The 19,155-nt window shown below is 36.9% G+C and overlaps 1 protein-coding gene across 3 annotated transcripts; it reads right to left on the bottom strand.

Annotated features, from left to right (window-relative positions):
• Positions 1-4,106: 4,106 nt before the first annotated feature.
• Positions 4,107-17,503, bottom strand: LOC115918396. Of its 3 annotated transcripts, none has more exons than XM_030976529.1 (12): positions 17,444-17,503; positions 14,587-15,874; positions 13,755-14,009; positions 13,276-13,404; positions 12,286-12,539; positions 11,240-11,305; positions 9,909-10,009; positions 7,782-7,946; positions 7,223-7,483; positions 6,486-6,556; positions 5,095-5,416; positions 4,107-4,441 (listed from the first exon to the last, which is right to left on the bottom strand). In XM_030976529.1, exons 2-12 carry the CDS (start codon positions 15,830-15,832, stop codon positions 4,315-4,317), a joined length of 2,997 nt encoding a protein of 998 aa, XP_030832389.1. In that variant the 5' UTR covers positions 15,833-15,874; positions 17,444-17,503; the 3' UTR covers positions 4,107-4,314. The 3 variants fall into 3 exon arrangements, with proteins under 3 accessions (XP_030832389.1, XP_030832390.1, XP_030832391.1); XM_030976530.1 differs by having other exon boundaries at positions 7,229-7,483; XM_030976531.1 differs by lacking the exon at positions 11,240-11,305.
• Between the last annotated feature and the right edge of the window lie 1,652 nt (positions 17,504-19,155).

Genomic DNA, 19,155 nt, shown 5'->3' with positions numbered 1-19,155 from the left:
CTACATACCATAACATTATGATTTTCCACAATACAGCAGTTTACGGTTATGGCCGCCATTTTAATTTACGAGTAAACAAACCAATTGACCTCTAGAGGTCAGTGGTTTACGCGTAATTAAGATAGCGCCCATGCAAATATGATGTGAGCGCACAACGCATCACTGCCTGCGCTGTTGTAACCGTAAACTGGTGTATTATGCATTTGCTTTCCAGACGCGTCTTTTTGTACACCGCATTTCGCTCAGCCATCTTGACACCCTCCTGGCTCTGAACAGATGATAGTCTACATTTTATGATCTCTTTAGCGAATTTATCAAATACCAGATAACCAATACCATCCTATACGGTAATTGTCTTTTTTTACAGTTTGTATCTAGGTCCATTCAATGGTTAAAAAAATTTTTAAAATTGTGACTCCATTACAAAATATTTAACTATATCATTCATATCTTAGTCTTTGAATGCATAATTAGATCTAAAAAGAAGGCTTCCATTGATAGAAATGATACAAAATACATCCAAGTGATTTCATATAAAAGTATCACACTTACAAAATATCACTTCCTAGTGTCTATTTATAGAAAAGTTTCAAAAATGAGAATGCTTTGATCTTCAACCCGTTATAATTTTTTTTAATTTGAGTGCACCTTCATGAACATCAAGCAACGAAAATGCAGCATGAGCGAAAAGGAAATTAACTCTGTAAAAAAGTTACTCCAAGAAAGTGCACAGACATGTTATTACAACAACAAAAAGACAATGTATTGCAATAGAAAAAAAATGTAAGTAAATTAGATACAAATTTGGCTGAATGGAATGAAAACAAATTTGCATAAGAGATAACAAAAGCCATAAAATATCAATAACTGATTATAAAAATAACAATAATCCCTGTTTGCCTTCAATCTCTGAAGCACAACAACATTTTCAAAGAGAGAGCTTATGTTGAAATTCAAATGAAAGCATATTCTAAAATCAAGGCACAAAATATAAAGTAAAAATTATTTGAAAAATACATATATAAAAATGCATAAAATAGTAAAGTTACAGCCATTAGATGAACTCAGTGAAACCAATGAATACATGTATGTAATAAGAATTTGAAGAAATGCAAAAAGGTACATGAAGTTACTGAACTTTTGCAGAATATACAATTAAGGTGACATATTTATATAAGCATTTTTTTATACACTTACTGTGACTTGCTATTATTATGAAACAGTGACATAAGAGAACCTACACAGAATAAATACAAATCTTGGTATTTCGTTGTTTATGCTAATTTAAAAAAAGGTATATGATTGCACATTATAAATTAGGAATGAATTCCATTTTATAAAAACCTTTGTGTCATATCCACTTTACATGGTCTGACATATCATATTATTATGTTCCCGGAGACCTGGACATTATTAAATCAAATATGTAGGGTTTGGTATATGATTGGTCGACAGGTTTAGGTTTAAGGTTAGGAATAGGGTTGGATATCACATTCATTTGGTCTTGGGTTGAACTCAAGCTAGGATTTTTCAGAGGTAGAATTCGACCAAGAAGCAGTTAATGCCCCACTGCACTACTTACAGCTACTCGCGCCCTCTATATAGCAAACAATGCCTAAGCGGTACCCGTTGGTCCCCTATGGTCCCCTTTTTCTTATGTTAATTGAGAGCTGATTTGATGAGATAACCACCCGTCAGTGACCATGCAGGGAGGTCTAATCCCTCCTGTCCAAACTAGTGCATGTAGGCTTTAATAATGTTCTCAAGCTTCTAAATTTACCTTACACAAAAACAAAAGTAACTCTTGGAGATTGGGCTTTCAGTTGCATCGCTCTATGGAATAACCTACTAACTAGACATAAGAAAAGCCTCATCAGTTGCTGTCTTCAAAGGTTTGTTGAAGATGCACTAGTTTTTAGGAGCTTTTAAATAGTTTATTTTATTGTGTGTCTGTAAAGTAACACTGCTAGGAGTTTTGTCTTTATCACAGCGCAGTAGAGTATATTTATATAGTATCTGCGCTATATAAATTGATCTACTGGTCTAGAACTGGTGGTATACCATCATAACTTGTGATTGTCTCTGTCAAATATTTCAGTTCAGTGATTTTTACAAGTCTAATTCCTTAAATATCAGCTTCTGAAAGATCAATGAATAAACACAGAATATTTTTTTTTATAAATTCCACATAGAACTTGTGAAAGAGCTAGTTTGACATAATTTTCCATATAAATACATCATTACAGACTTTTTTTTTTACATGAAAGTTAAAGGAGAAAGAGAAAAAAAGGGGGGAAAAAAATCCCATAAAGGGTTACACTCTACATTAAAAAAATCCTCCTTATATCTATGATTGGAAGACCAAATTCTCTAGTAATTTAGTAAATGCATGATGTATCATTTTTTAAAAGGTATTAAAAAAAGTACTGGTCTGATTTCACATGGGGGTATCAACAATTCTAAATGATTTCACAGACAATGTGATATTATAAAACTGAAATATGAAAAGTAAAATGTTAATGATGCAAGCACTTTATCAAAAAGCAAATCGTCCTTTTAAAACCAAGTTGACATAAAGAATAGTTACTGTAAAGGACATTCAAATATAAGTTTATTATAAGAGTTTAGAATTGCACAAACATTGTGTGTTACATTCATACAAATATTAAATTTCTACATATTTACACTAGACAAAAACACCCATACAAACTTCCTTCAGCCACACACATCAACATATTATACATTCATATGTATTGTTTGCAATAAGCATAATTCTTATGATGCACTTAGTGAAAAATGAGCAATGTTTTCAAGGTGATTATTATATTGACAGTGAAGTGAAAGCACAAATTTTTAGTCCTTAAATACATACATTATTCTCTTTCAAGATGATCAGTTTCATAGAAATACAACTGTGTATAAATAAACATGTATAGACCATTAACATTCAAATTGATATTAAGTAGTAAACATCATCATGGATTTCATGAAAATCACAAATAGAAAATCGTTGTCTTGTATCGATTTTAAATTCTGAACTGCAAAATATTTTCATCTCTGCTCTCCTCTATTAAAAAAGTCAAAAGTAGGAGGATTTGCGTCAATTCCTGCAGAGTTGATATAGACAGTGAAACTAAAGCTAAAGTACATGTATCTCGCTGTGTGTTTTCCTTTTTTAGTATACAGTAATTACCCTATAATACACTTATATTTCACATTAAATATATATTAATAGTTATCTTTAAGTATAAATTATTTTAGGCTTAGCTTCACTGCCCTAATAAGGCACTGGGCATTCAAGAATTTTTCTGCCATACCAGTTTAAGTCACCTCGGTGGAGAGAGGCAAATGTAGAGAGATTAATGTATTGCCAATGGATGGTTTTGCTGTGGTGGGGGCTTGAACCCAGTGCCTTGCATTTCATAGCCAAGTTAATTACTAACTAGACCAAAACACCTCTACAGTTTAACAGTTCAGCACTTGAAAAACAAGATTTCTTGCTTAAATATGTTCATGAGTGGGTATATAGTCGTTTGTGAAGTAGGCAACTTGGGGATCACTACATAGCACTGAGCCAAACCGTGCGTACGTCCGTGTGCTGCCCTCTATATACCTACGCTTGAGCAACTTTAAGTGGGGACAGCAGCAAGAAATTATGGTGGGGGGAATTATCGAACAGACAGATGCCCGGAGGATGAAGAGAAGACCACGATAATAATGATAGTGGGCTCTTGTATAGCCCTCACGTCTGTCATACTTGGCACTCCTGGCGCTCCACAATAAATATTAAAACATGGTTGAGTTCTCGATATGATAGACTTCATTCACGACGGTACAATTACAAATTTGAAATGACGATTCTGATTGGTTAATGGTCAGCCTTTTGAACAATATGTTCATGCAACCAGAATCTTGATTGGCCATTGATATCTTGCAATTGATCGCAAACTTTGTACCTCGCAGATTTGGGGCAATTACTTTGAAGGCCTTGATAGGCAGGGATATGATTTCCATACACAAGTCATCATAAGCTATGCCCAGCCATATTAGTGCGCATTTAATGTGATGCATTAATTGCGCATGAATTTGGATTGGCCAGGTGATGTCACAATGGTCATCGGTAAAAATTCTGGCTTACAGTCTGCTTTACTTATAATCAAATACTTAGATGTGATCTGAACAAGTCTCGAGCTTTTTTTTTTTTAGCTAAGCTAAATGGTATTAAAGTTAAATACAGACATTATTCAGGCATTGAATTGAATATTGGCCAAGATCAAGTCGACTTGAGCTCATTCTAATGGTATACTCCCACGTTTACATGATGCTACAGACCTTTGATGATGGCTTCCTAGGTTCAGGAGCTTTGAGTGAAGATGCGTTGGATAATCGGATCCCCTCGCGTTCCTGTTCAAGCTTTTGAATCTCCCATAATCCTGCTTCCCTGTAAACAGAAAAGTAATTGAAAATGTTAATATTCAAAGCTATTTTCAACCTGCATAAATGAGATAGATGGATCACATATCTATAAAAGAAAGGGGAAAGTGATATTCTGTATCTACATGTTTGCTATTAAAGAAAGAGAACATACAGAACTAAATGTTGCTGTTGGTCTCTGTAAAAGACCATAAATTGTTGATTATACATTCCTAATTTGGTTGGTTCACTGAATACATGTACATGTGTGTCCACTGCAGCTACTTTTGCTACAGCTTCATGGCATTTGATCCACTCTCATTACAATTTACAAGCAAGAGAATTCTAAGATAGTTAAAAATTTCCCATATACTTAGTTTAATCAATACTTATATCAATAAAAAGACCCCAGCCTTTGAGCATCCCCAGATGCGTCAATATTTTGGCACTATGGGTCAAGCGGCTAGGAAATGAAAAACTTGCAGAAGTAGGGAGTACCCTTAGAGAAAAAACTGGGACCTGTTTCACAAAAAAAAATTCAATGACAAATGACAAAAATCAGTGACAAATCTGCTGATAACCAATCAGAAGCAAGGATTTCAGTAGCTTATAACAAAAACCGTCATTTGTCACTGATGACAAGTTTTGTGAAACGCCCCCCAGTACTAAAAAATTACTCACAATCCACCTCTGGTCATCCTAGCTACGGTAGGATAGTTGGATTTGCGCTCAAAATTTGTTGTATCACCCAAATCCTCCAGCTCATCCTCCGTCACCGAGGTGAACGAATCATCGTCATCCTCATCGTACGACGTCGATGGTCTGTTGATGTCGACTTTCTTCTTCTTCTTCTTCTTCTTGTTGAGGGAGGGGTGGGTCTTGATTGGGACCGCTGGGGGTGGGGGATTCCTGGTGGGCATGCTAGCACCAAACCCGGTCTTGGTGGTCCCATTAGGAAGGGTCTCATAGATAGGCTCTTCGTTGCTGGACTTTTGAGTCGCTCCTGGTATGAAAGGGTGAAGCACATTGAGGATATTGGTGGTGTCTCCACAATATAGAGCACATACACAACATCAAATAACATCAGTATTGTTCTAATATACACATTCATGTAAACACAAGCATTTGGTGAAAACCCGTAAAGCTTGAGAAGCTTTTGCTAGATCTGATGACCATGTTTTGTAGACACAAATAAATTTTTTTTAACCACACGTTTCGTACATGAGTTTAAAAGCAATAAACAATTCTTTTTTATTTTTCATGTACCTGCAGGCATTCACTGCTTCTATCTCAGTGACAAACACAACCAACCGTTTAAAACATGTTGAAAAGCTTTTGCCTTAAAGATACTATATCCCTTTTGCAGGCAATATCAAATTCTGTAGAACTTTGCAGGAATTATGCATATGTCATGTATGTCCTATCTGTCAAATTTAAATGTTAGCAGTGTCCCAATATTCAAATTATGAAAGGAAACCTGTTTACCTGCTAGACTTCATTGTCAGACATTATTGAGTGACTGACTGGCTTTTTTCTTCTTTGGTAATAACATCCATAAAATGAGCTGGAAAGGGTACATGAGCATTTGTCTACATCAATAACCCACTTCTTGTAATGTCCAAAATTAAACTGATTGAATCTTTGCGCAGCATAAAACGTACAACCGTTCGGTACAATGGTCTGAAAATCAGACTATTACTTACTGGCTCTATAGCTATTAAGTCGATTCAACAACTAATAGTCGTTATTTTCCCACTTAAAGACATTTTCAAGCCCCTCTTTTTCAGGGAAATTCTAAATTAATATCATCTTTCAAATGCAGTTGGGATTTAACTTTTTCATTTTGTTGGCATGCAAATGGGATATACATGTATGGTACCTTTAATGAGCAAATAATTATGTCACCATTGCACAGTATGACAAAATCTAGCAAAGTCAGTCAATCAGCTGGAAAATTACTTAGGAACAAAATGGCCATTATTAATTAGGGACTTTCTCACCATGTGCCTTTTCTGCAAATTTGGATGGATAGAATGGTGATAAAATTATGATTGAATACAATTTCAACTAACCTTTCCTGTTGATAGTTGCATACAGATGGCTGTCTCCAAGTCGACTTGGATCCATGTACATGTTGTCCAATCTTTCAAAATAGGAAAATGTAATTAAACATCCATACCATAACATTCTCAAAACTAGAAGCTAGTTTTTCTTCAAGGCAGCTGTTTTACTTTGAAATCTCAACTTTCTGGGGAACATGACAAGCTCATAATTACACAGAATCTTTTCTCCACGTTTTGGTTTGTAGGAGTCTAGGAGATCCACCCATGTTGCTGCTGTTCTGATAAGACAGGATTGCTTGCTCTACAGTTTTATACTTACAGACAGGTGCTCTTATTCGCACACACGTTGAAATTTAAGACAATTTACTGCAGAACAACAATGAAATCAAATGAATGGTACCTTCATATGGCACTACACTCAAATTACATAAATAACTTCTAAGCAAGCTTCTCCAAATAAAGACTTTACATTACATATACATATACCGGTACTTATGCGTATCTTTTTTCCCTGTCTTTTAGTTTTTCCCTAATTTCATTTTTCCTACCATATTTGTATTGTTTTGTTTTTTACCATTTGTATAAAACTGCTAGTATTTTTGTAACTACTCTTATTGTCAGTTCTTGAATTTGCATCTTCCTTCTTTATGCAGGACCATTATGTAAAACAGCCTGCGAGCTGATCAATGTTATCCTGTTAAAAGATGTTTTAATAAAATAAATAAAATAAATAAATAAAATGTTACCGGTACTTGACTGATTCCTTGGACTGTATCCCTTCGTCTTCCTCCTCCGAGCTGCTGCTGAGCTCAGAATCCCCAGAATCCGACTGAAGTCTTGACACAAGATCCTTGGCCCTCTGCCACATGTTCTTAAAGCCAGAATCGCTGCTCTGGTTCTCTTTCTCCTCCTCTTCTTCACTCTCGCTGCCGTCACTCTTCTCTTCCTCGTCATCCTCCTCCTCGCTACTTGAATGATCTGGAGCAACAGATTGCTTGCCCTTGCGTCTAGAAAATTGAAATATAACAACAAATATATAGAGGGGTCAGTGACACAAACACATAACGCCATTTTGAGAAAAAGTGGTTTATGTGTCACTGAGCACTTGGGCCGTCTATGTTTCACTAGCCATTGACTTCAATGGGGTGTAGGGTGGAGGTAAGTCTTTGTGTTTCCTGGAAAGCCCACATTTTTCTGAACATATTGATATCAAATACTCATTTTGGCAAAATACTGGGTTACGTCTTTGTGTCACTGAACCCTCGATATATAATGTATATTATACAGATATAGATGTGACCATACCTTGATCTTCCTGTGCTCTCCATTTTAATTATGTATGCTTCCCTGACAAGGGAGGCCACACTGCCGTTGACTAGAGACAGGTCTGACCCGCTATTATAACCTGCAACCCCTCTGGTAACTGGGAGGAGGGACTGATCCTTCCTTTTGCCTTTCTTCTTCCTTGACCTGACAGAGAGAGAGAGAGAGAGAGAGGGATGGAAATTTGATGAAGTGAATCCGTGACTGAATTAATTAGAGTGAGATGTGAAAGAATGAGAGATAAAGGAAGAGGTGAGAAAAGGAGAAATAGAGAAGGAACACAAGATGAGAGATTGACAGTCATTTTGTCAAATAGAGGGAAAGGATAGAAGAAGTACACAAACAGAAATATAATAAATAGATGGATCTTCGACTACACACAGTCAAAAATGATACCTCCACCATAAAGCGATTTCACATACCAAAACAGATGCAATTTTAAAAATTCAAGTCTGATTATAATCCATTAGCAGGTTTTCAGAATATCGTGATTACAAGCTATTTTTCATATATGTATGACCCTTTGATATTTGACCTCATGGCCCTAAAACTTACTCATTTCATTGGCTTTGTAAGATACATGATACATGGCCAAAGTTTGGTGGGAATACATCAATAGGTTCTTGAGATAACGTGATCACGAGAACGGGACATACGGACTACTTTGTAGCGGAGGCATAAAAGGAGCGAAGATACAAAGAGAGAGAGACATATATGACAAGGAGCAAAAAGTAATGAGTGAACCCACAACCGATGATGAGAGGTGTTAACAGCTAGGATCTTTTTGAAGGTGACCCAAGCTCAAAGCCAAAAGGGAATGAAAATTCACAATCAGTTTCGACACATTCACAAATTCAGAACCAAAAGGAGAGTAGAGATTATATCCTAGTATCCCACTAAGGCCTTTAAAAAAAAAAAAGATGTTGTATTGCCCTTTGCGACAGACCCCAAAATCTTGAAATCTATGGTCAGCTTTAAAAAATATAACAAATTTAAACCGTTTTTTAGAGAAAACAAATATTAATGGATTCAAAACTGAGTAATGTCAGCCCAAAGCGGGAGAAGAAAGAAGAAGAAAAAGTTTTTTAAAAAGAAAAAGATTACAGACCGACCCATGTTTTGGCACCTAAAGGGCAATACAACATCTTTTTTTTTGTAGGCCTTATCTAAATCATCATGTCCCATGTTATAAAAGCAAAGTACTGCACATGTTTTCTTTCAAACCATTGTACAATAAAACTCAAACCACTTTAGACAAACCGCAATACTAAGAGCAATCAGATTTCTGCATCACAAGCACAACTACAAGACTTAACACAACTTTTCTTACCACTTGATTTTATTCTTCCTCTTGAATTTCACCTTGTGTGAATTTCTTATAAGCATGACAAGAAATGTATACACATGGTGAATGAATCAGGCTTTGAACAGCATGTACATGTACACCATACAGATCCATAGTGTCCATATATTGAATAATTGTAAATAATTGTCTGCCTCATTTCCAATCTTGTACTGCATTCTCCGAAATTTGCTCATGGATCGCATCCAGAGCACAAAGCTACTTATAGCATGTAACAAATGCGATCTAACATTTCTGTCTTTTTTCCTTTCTATGTCTGTTCCCAGACTAGGGTGGCTTCACAATATACACAGACTTTCAATAACCCAAATTTCTTAATGAGACTGATTTAGAAATCGAAAGGTTTTAACCCATTTGATGGCAGTTTCTAGTATTTCTTTGCCAATCAATTACAAATCTGTTAGTTGACTTGATATTGGTGACTCAACTCTAATTTGGATAAATCTGTTGACATGACATGGCTCGGATTAATGAATTTTTAAATTGATAGCCTGCACTTAAATGTACTTTTGACTTGCCTCAATTCAAAGGAAATAATACCTAAGTGTCTATGAACACATAAACCGGTGTTATGGTGAAAAATAGAGTAGACCCTATTTAAGCTATTATTTTTCACGAGGGTTTTATTTTCGTGAATTAAGCGAATTGCATATTATCGCGAATTTATCAACACTGCATGGAGCAACTGAATGCAACCAAACTCAGATATAGTACATATCAACCACACAGAAACACATAATACTTACGGTGACCTCATCCTCGGGGTGACCTTTGACACAGCAGCTGAAGCACCATTAGGGGTCGATGTAACAGGTGGGTATCTATCCCTCACTCCCTTGAATACCGACTATAAAACAAATCAATGCATTGGTTTGTTAGATTCAAATTAGACGATCTATAGTACCACATGGTATTAAAGCCCCACTGCACTACATATAGCTAATTGCGCCCTCTATATAGCAAACAATGCCTAAGCGGTGACAGTTGGTCCCCCATGATCCCCTTTTTTTAATGTCAATTGAGAGCTGATTTGACGAGATAACCATCTGTCAGTGACCATGCAGGGAGGGGGGTCTAATCGCTCCTTGCCAAACTAGTGCAGAGAGGCTTAAAGATAATATTTACATGTAGATACATGGTATTTTTACCTCAAGAGCTTTTTGTAATCAAACTGTATCACAGTTACAGTGGATACATAAACAAATTAAACTGAAATAATGTGAAAGATAGTCTATGCATCTTGTATATGCACATATAATCTGCACTCGTTGACAAGGCAGTCAAAACATATATATATATATATATATATTAGCAATAAATTTACTTATGGTAAAAGAGTTTGGAGATACATGTATATCATGAGTATTACAATAAATTAACATTCTGCATATCAATTGAGCAATTATGCATATAATCATCAGGGTATTTTGATCAACGATGACATTTACAAATATAATTGAAAACTTCCAGTGAAATAAATAAAAACCTATAGCAAATATGTCGTCGTAAAATGAATCATGATAAGGCATTGCTTTCATCAAGTCTGCAGAGGATTTTAATGCTTGTGATTGCCATTGAGCTATCTCTGGTTAATATCTCACACGACAAGAAAGTATTAGTAATCTATGTAGTTTCCCAAATGGCATCACAAAGGTAAAATTAGGAAGGGAAATTGAAAGTATATGAAAATTTGATATGAAACATACATGTATCGTTTGAAAATTAGAGGTGATATATACATTGAAAAAAAAGAGTGTGTTATCGTAATCTTATAATCTTTTCATGAAAAGTAGGACTATACATATTGCACAAAACAATGTTTGTGTCAATAGCTGTGAGCTCCCATGCAATTAGTAAAGATCTATAAAAGTCGAGAGAGATATGAGATCATTAGATGTGTCTTGAAAGCACCAATAGGTGAAAAACTCTACGCCAACAGTTGCTGTGAAACTCCAAGAAGATTGTTAGGGTTAGTTTATAAAGTGACCATTATACAAGACTTTAAAAGACTCAAGAGAGAAGGTTAGTCGTTGAAATGTGGAGATGACATCACACAAATGAGGGAATTATGGGTAACCTGTGGGGATGAGTACGCGCCGCCATCAAGAATGGTTTCTGATGTGTGATTGATGGAAAGCCCTTGCTGTATGGTGGCAAGAAATCAAAAAGCAAATGCAAATTGTCAAATTAATATTAATCAATTATTAAATGATCAAGTGATTAATTCACCCTGCAGAGTTTAATGATACCCTGTTTTTTTGCTCTGCTGATCGATATTGAGAACAAGCTGGGGCTTGCAAGCTAGCAAAGGTTTTACTAAAACTTTTTTAAGCATGCAGATAATAGATGGAAAAATCAAACAAAATCTCTGGAATGATTAACACTCCATTAATTAGGGTATATCCTTATCAAATGGAAATCAGACAAACTTATATCCATGTAAATTTGATCCTTGTCCTTTTCATGTTTACTATCCTTTGCTCAGTTTTCAGTTTGAATTCAAGAGATAATTATTCTTAACAATTTTATTCAACAAAGGCAAAAATGAAATGCTTTAGAGCATATTTTGTGAAGCAATAGTGGCAAAGTTAAGATAAACTGTGATGTTATGCTGATAGAATTCCTGTTTTTGCATCTATGAAAATCTCTTAGGATATGAAAATAAACACCTTGGTTAAATGACTTTTACAAACCCAAGTATCAATATGAACCACAGCAAATCCAATAACACCTTAAACAGCTAACCCCAATATAAACTTAACATGAAAGGGCATCTCCTCTCTCAAGTCCATATCATATAATGAGTTCATACATGTATATGAATTTAAATTAATTTTAAAAATGAATCGAAATGTAAATTATCTAAATCACTGTCATGTAAAACTGGTCAAAATGCTGTAAACAAAACATGAAAATAATAACAAAAAGGATCACACTTATGCATCATACTCAGTTCTAAGCACTGAATTAATATGATGGAAAATGACATAACAAACATCAACTGCCCATGTAAAATTACTAAGAACATGGATGAAGATTGACACGTACAGTGTACAACTAGATTCTTCTAAATGTTGTAACACATGCAGATCCTTCAAAAGAATCATACATAGTATAACTTACCGGGTCATAGCCTACAACGATCGGCACTCGTTTCTGCCGCGTCTCGTACGAGCTGAGCCGATTGCTCTTCTGACTCTCCAGGGCCTTGGTGAGCTTCTTGATAATCTTTTCAGTGGAAGACTTGGTCCTGCTGCGAATGGGTGCGTCTTTAGCCAGGGCTTCCCTGTAGTACATGGTAGCGATATCTGGGTGGTTCCTGGAGACGTTCAGATCGCCCAATGCATCAGATATCTTCCATAGATGGTCAGTGTCACCTGGTAAAGTAAAGCAAAATGATTTACAAATTTAAGGGACAGTATTGAAAGGGTGATTTACTGGAAATGTTGTCTCTCAGTCAGTCAATCAAATATCTTCCATACATGTAGGTGGTCTACATCACACAGAAAGCAAAATGATTAGAAAATGACAATTTCCAGAGTAAACTTACTCTCTCCGCTAACTTTTGGTGAAATGTTGTTAAAGATATCCTGAATGTATACAATGAAAATAAATCATAAGCCCCTTGCTGACTGCCTTAAATATCTACATATAAATGGCAGATAAAAAATTTCATTGTGCATAAATCTCATACAAATGGTTCAAACAGTTTTGGAAATGCAAAATAATCAACACTTTGTGTGTTAAAAAAGGAATATTTTCTGAAGTCCTTTCTTACTGGCCTCATCTTATGAAACCTTCTTGCATAGCACATATTTTCTGATCATCTCATTCATGTTGTCAACTTAACTGTTGACTTATTTCACATCATACTCCTTTCCTTCTTAAATGGTTTTTAGCCTGCTGACAAATGATTTCCTTCATTTCAGGAGCACGCTACAAGAGTCCTATCTTGCAACCCTGGCCAAGGTGTCTGACATGGCCGGTTGTAGCAACCACTCCGAAGATCAAGATTTAATTTAGGAACTTTGAATTAATCTTGACCTAAGGAGACACTGTAAACAAACAAATTACAGGAGCAAGAGTTAAAAGAGTTTACTAGACACTATTTACCTGCATCAGTGAGTGTTTGATGTGCTACATGGTAGCTCCGCTCAGCACTAGAGTAATCACACAGCTGTCTGTAGGCTTCACCCATATGATAGAAGCACCAACCTCGCTCTGCATAGTTCTCTAACAAACCTGATAATAGACAGGAAGGAACAAGAAATAAAACAGTCAACTTTTGTTAAACTTCTGATTTGAAAAAACAAATCATAGTGGGGCTACTTACCAGAAACATTCCTCCTTTGATGTCAATTACTTGTAACAATATATTTGTATACGTGTATGTACATGATAGGGCGAGAAAAATTATCTTACTCTGGGAAATACAATTCATATCCAAAGATGTACCTATAAACATTTGTAATTGATTGACTATTCTCCGTTCAATGTCTTAATGACTTCTTTAATTCTTATTCAAATTTGTAAAGTAATAGGGTGAATTTTCTTATAAAAACTTAACAAACAAATTTAATATATGTTAATACCATGCAAGGATGCTGCTTCTTGGTAGATCTCTACAGCACTGATCAGATCATAGGAGTGAAGGTACATCCTGGCCAGACTCTGAGCCACCGCTGCCTGCAGACGAACGTCCTCTCTGCTGGGATGGGTGCCTGATGTACCCCTGCATCTCTTCCAGGCCTCCTCCAGCCATCTCAGGGCCTCGTCTGTGTTTCCGAGCTTCTTGCAGAGCACGGCCATGTCGTGGAAGAGTTTGGCCTCCTTGGTGATTGTGTTACCTTTAAATCAGAGCAATAAAAACTTGACATTTTTCACTTTGAAAATATTTTGCCTTACATTAAAAGCCAACCTGAGTGGTATTCTGAAAAGTGATTTACTATATTTTACTGAGTTGCAAATTTTCAATTGGTCTTTGCACAGATGTCTTCTACATCATAATGTTTATACATGTAGCCATGTATGTATGTGAACATTTAACAATGACAAATTTTAAGTGGGATTCCTTATGAAAATCAAACAAACAAAATTGTAATAATCCTCCTCAGAATAACACCCTGCTACAAATTTGTTGGTCTTACATTGTATGTACGGCCGGTATCATTAAATTTTGTAAAATTAAAATGCTCATTCTGAAGAACTTTAATCATTTTAAGCAGAATTTTATGTTGATATTGCTCAATACCCTAAAGGAAATAGAAAGATAAAAAATCATGTTTTGCAAATTTTCTCAAGTATTTAAATTTGCATTGAATTAAAAAAAAAAAACTTTCTCAGTAATGCAGTTATGAAGGCTCATAGAGAGCCATCACTTAAATTAAAAAATTAATTCACTATAAATAGACTTGTTAAACTTACCTTTAGAAGTGTTCTGCTTGAGTACCTCTGCACTTGCTTTCTCACAGATTGCTACAACTCTGTGAAAGTTTTCAGTATCAACAAGAGAATTGAGCATCCGAGCTTCCTTCACAAGCATCCTGGCCTTCATAAGTCCATTCCCAACTTGAGCGTAAAACTCTGCTGCCTTGCTGTAATTCTTTCTGGCTTTGTCCAAGTTACCTTGCTTGGCTTCCAGCTCAGCCATTTGATTGTACGCATCCGCCCTACCCTTGTCGTTCTTCCATTTGTCGAACTCAACGACAGCCCACTTAAAGCATTTTATTGCTCTCCCAGAGTCTCCCTTGGCATCGTACGCCAATCCTAGATTGTAGTAGATATCAGCTAGGGCATTTGTGTCCATGCCATTTGTCCTTTCAAGATCATTCTCAAGCTGTTGGTGGAGGATCTCCACAGCTCTCTCAGCTTGCCCGAGGATCACCAGAACAGCACCAAGATTACACGCACAAGACTGGATCAGGAACTTGTCGTTCACCTCGGTGGCCATAGCCAGTGCCTCCTCATACTTTAAAACTGCTTTTTTATACTTGTGATCACCAACATCTGCATTGGCACTCTTGAGCAAGCCATCAACAAGGCGTACGCTAGAATTATCTGATCTATCACGGGACGCAATGTCACTGCGGCCATCAGGTGGAGAACTTATTTCCAAAGACTCTTCTACATGTTCAATTTCATTTACAGTGTCCACTCTAACAGGGATATCAGTTCCATCGACATTATCCTCTTTTTCAGCCATCTCCTCCTTTTCCTCCAATTCCAACTCTTCCTGTGTAGAATTTTTCCTTGAACCTTTATGCTCGCTTGGTGCCTGATCAGAAACCAGTGTCTGTCCATCTTCCTCCAACGTCACTGTGTTGCTCCTTGCATCCTCGTCACTCCTTCCATCTTCTGACTTTCCACTACCGGTGTACCAATTATTGTACATGTACTCACTATTGACATCAATGTCTTCTACGAGGGATGTAACAATCTGTACAGATGCATCTACATCGCCATCGCTCTCAGGAAGTTTCAAAGTCTTCTCCTCTTCTTTATTCTCATCAGCATCTTCTTCTTCTTCCTTCAATAAGCCAGGATCGTCCTCACTTGCTTTGCTTGATGTATCATTTGGGGTTTCATCTAAATCGTTGATGTCAAAAACAAGTTTTTCTCCACTCTGAAAGTCTCCACCTTGGCCATTTTCATCATCAGTAAAAGTCTCCATCTTGAATGACTGGTTTTAGGAACTTCCTCACCATCATGTTCTCTGCATAATAAAAAAATATAAACAAATAAAACTAATCAGCTAAAATGAACTTATAGATACAAATTTAGGCTCAAGATGAAGCCAACAACTAACACAACTAGCATTTCCTTCTTCTTTTTAAAAATCCCTTTGAAGTTACTGCAAAAGCCAACTCAAAGAACACATGGAGGAAAAACAAAATCACAGAGGGGCAACAGAAATGACAGTGGTTTTGGAACTGAATAGGACAAAATTTGCCCACTCCATGCAACATACATGTTGATCACATAAATTGCATGTAAATCTAGTGCATTTTTGACAGCACTGTTTATTTAGATCCAACATTATGCAGACCTAGAGAAATGGAAGTCAAATCTCTAGATCGAGTCTCAAGTAAACTTGATAAAGAAGGAATCTACAAGCATGACAACGGCAAGTTCAAAACTTTTCTCTCCAATTAAATTATTGAGAAATTTGTTTCAAAATTTGGAAAACGAGGTACGAGTTGAATATCTTATATTAAAAAAAGCAAAAAAAAGACACTTTTAGTTAAAATTGTATAGATCTAGGCCTACATGTAAATAGATCTACATGTTCATGTGTAATTGTTTAGAAAGTGATTTTTCAAAAAGATTTAGTGACTGGGATATTACGATCCTGATAAATTGTAAGCAATGGCCAATTTACTCAACAAAATAGAAATTTTCAGAAACTAATTCTTGGATGACTTTGATTAAATAAGGCCATGCAACCATGATGCAACGTAGGGGGGGGGGGGGGGGGGGATGAAACAGACCCATGTCGAATATCAAAAACAGACGCAAGACAAAACTTCCAGAATTTGTCTTTGTATGCACATAGATTTGCGTACACACCAACTGTAAAAAATGTTTCTATTTTGACGATATACATCAGTAGGGGCACTGGTCTGAGAATAAGGATTGTCTTCGTAAACGCGGACAGATGCGTCCGGAAAAAAATAACGATTCCAATTTCCGATCCGCGCGTTGATGATGCGGAAGCGAATTCCGTTAAGAGCGATATATCCTCGGGAGTCGGGAAAACGGACGACCGTTAATACATAGACAGTGAACTGGGGGCATTTTATTATGCGGATTCCATTTTTCCCATTGCCGGCGCGCGGATCGGGAACCTGAAAGTGAAACCCGATTTACCCGAAGAGCACCAAAGAAAAAACAACTTATTTTGTCCGTGTTTCCTTGTTTATGCAGACGATCCTCATTCTCACACACAAATGTCAACATATCAGCAACGTTTTAGTGGTAACAACAGAAATCATAGATATATTATCGTTACGTGTAATTCCGGCTGTCCGCGCACTGCTCGACGCCCATTCACCGGCGCTGCCAGACCCCGCCACGGTTGGGGTCGCGGTCGCCTACCTTTTCCTGGCCGCCTCTGGCTCTGCTCAGCTCAGCCAGGGAGCGGCTCACCTAATTCCTAATTAAGAGTTTTAAAATCTACTGATTGACTACCCATACACATAATCTAAATTTCAACAATCTATATGTTTAATTTATCATACAATTGATCACTGCATATCATAATAATCAAGATATATTTACTTACGATGAGCAGGTAGGGGTTAGTCTACACACCATCGGTATGCGTTGCGAAGCTAAACATATGCCGAAATTGAAATTATCGACTAACATTCGTTAACGCAGCGCTCTATGTATGGCCAATATACAAATCATTTAGCGATGTGAATAAAGAATCCACTAGTCGGCTTTCAGATTTATATTATTTCATGATTTTTATTTTGTTACTATTTACTGAAAAAAAAAAATTCTCACTACTATCATTATAATTATTAAAATTATTATTGTTATTATCGTCTTTGGTTATCATTATCGTTATTGTTATTTGGTTACGATTTGTTCACTCTTCAAACTTTTTTTTGGGGGGTCCAAGTTGTGAGGCAATATTTAGCAGCGAATCATCCAGCCGGTTAATAAGCAGGGGGGGGGGGGGTGGAAAGAAAGAAACACTAATATTTTTAGGGGGTTTTAAGTATTTGTTAAAAAGGGTTAAATTAACGACGCCCCCCCCCCCCCCCTGGATCCACGCCTGTGCATGTAGACCTACATATACATGTAATACATATACATATTGCGAGAGTTTAGGTACCTAGGATGGCATTTTCTAAGTCATTTCTGCATTATTTTTTGTTTAAACTAGAGAACATAACAACAAATGGGTATGATATTGCAAATAGATGTAGGCCTATACCTGTATAAATAATGATTTTCACTTATGAAGTAATTAAGAAAGTTAATAATGAGGGTTAATGTAAGATGCCAATATTTAACTATAAATTGCATACACTAGTTGCCAGGTTTTGATTGCTTGCTTAGGTTTCTCACTGCAGCGCTGGTCTGCTATATATTTTGCCCTGTGCCATCCAAAGTCAATAGACAATAAGGCACGGCTTACAAAAAAACAACATGATTCAGACAGTCCTACCATGTCCCTCGGATAGGACGTTAAATGGAGGCCCCGTGTACAGGAGAGTCACCACCCTTGCACCCTTGCACCCATTGCACGGGGAAACCCCGGTGTAATGGTCCACCTGCATACCCCAACCAGGCCGAGTATACGGCATCTGCAAGAATCTTCAGTATTGAAGGAGGCAGATTATCTTGAAGAAGAAGAAGAAGAAGAAGAAGAAGAAGAAGAAGAAGAAGAAGAAGATATATTATGGGGCGGATCCAGCCTGCGGCAAGAGGTGGGGGGGGGGGGGGGGGGGGGGTGCCCAAATCTTGAGAATTTTTATTTTTTAAACGTTCAAATCCTATTTTTTAAAACCGTTTTGGGGGGCTGGGGGGGGGGGCATGGCTGGTAGAATCGGCCCATTGATCCTCGCCTGGTACTACCAGGCGCGTACGCAGGGGGGGGGGGGGGGGGAGGGTGTTTGGGGGGTTAACCCCCCCCCCCTTTGGTATTTTTATGTGTGTAAACCCCCCTAAAAAATCCTTAAAACCCCCCCCCCCCTTTGGATTATTATTATTATTATTTTTTTTTTTTTTATTATTTAAAAAAAAAAAAAAAAAATTACCCCCATGGCTGACCTAAGAAAGGTGACCTTACCCCCCCCCCCCCCAACGGAGCAAAATGTCAAATTTTCAAATTTTCGAGACCAAAAAAAAAAAAGAAGTTTCCTCTTACCCCCCCCCCCCCCCCCCCCCTCCCCCCCGCTTATTCAGCGGTCGGTTGAGTCGTTGCGATTTTTTGGGGACCAAAAAAAAAAAAAAAAAATTCCGCTTACCCCCCCCCCCCCC

This window comes from Strongylocentrotus purpuratus, unplaced genomic scaffold (assembly GCF_000002235.5).
Source record: "Strongylocentrotus purpuratus isolate Spur 01 unplaced genomic scaffold, Spur_5.0 spur5_scaffold_9, whole genome shotgun sequence".
NCBI lineage: Eukaryota > Metazoa > Echinodermata > Echinoidea > Camarodonta > Strongylocentrotidae > Strongylocentrotus > Strongylocentrotus purpuratus.
This window is presented reverse-complemented; position numbering and strand designations above follow the sequence as displayed.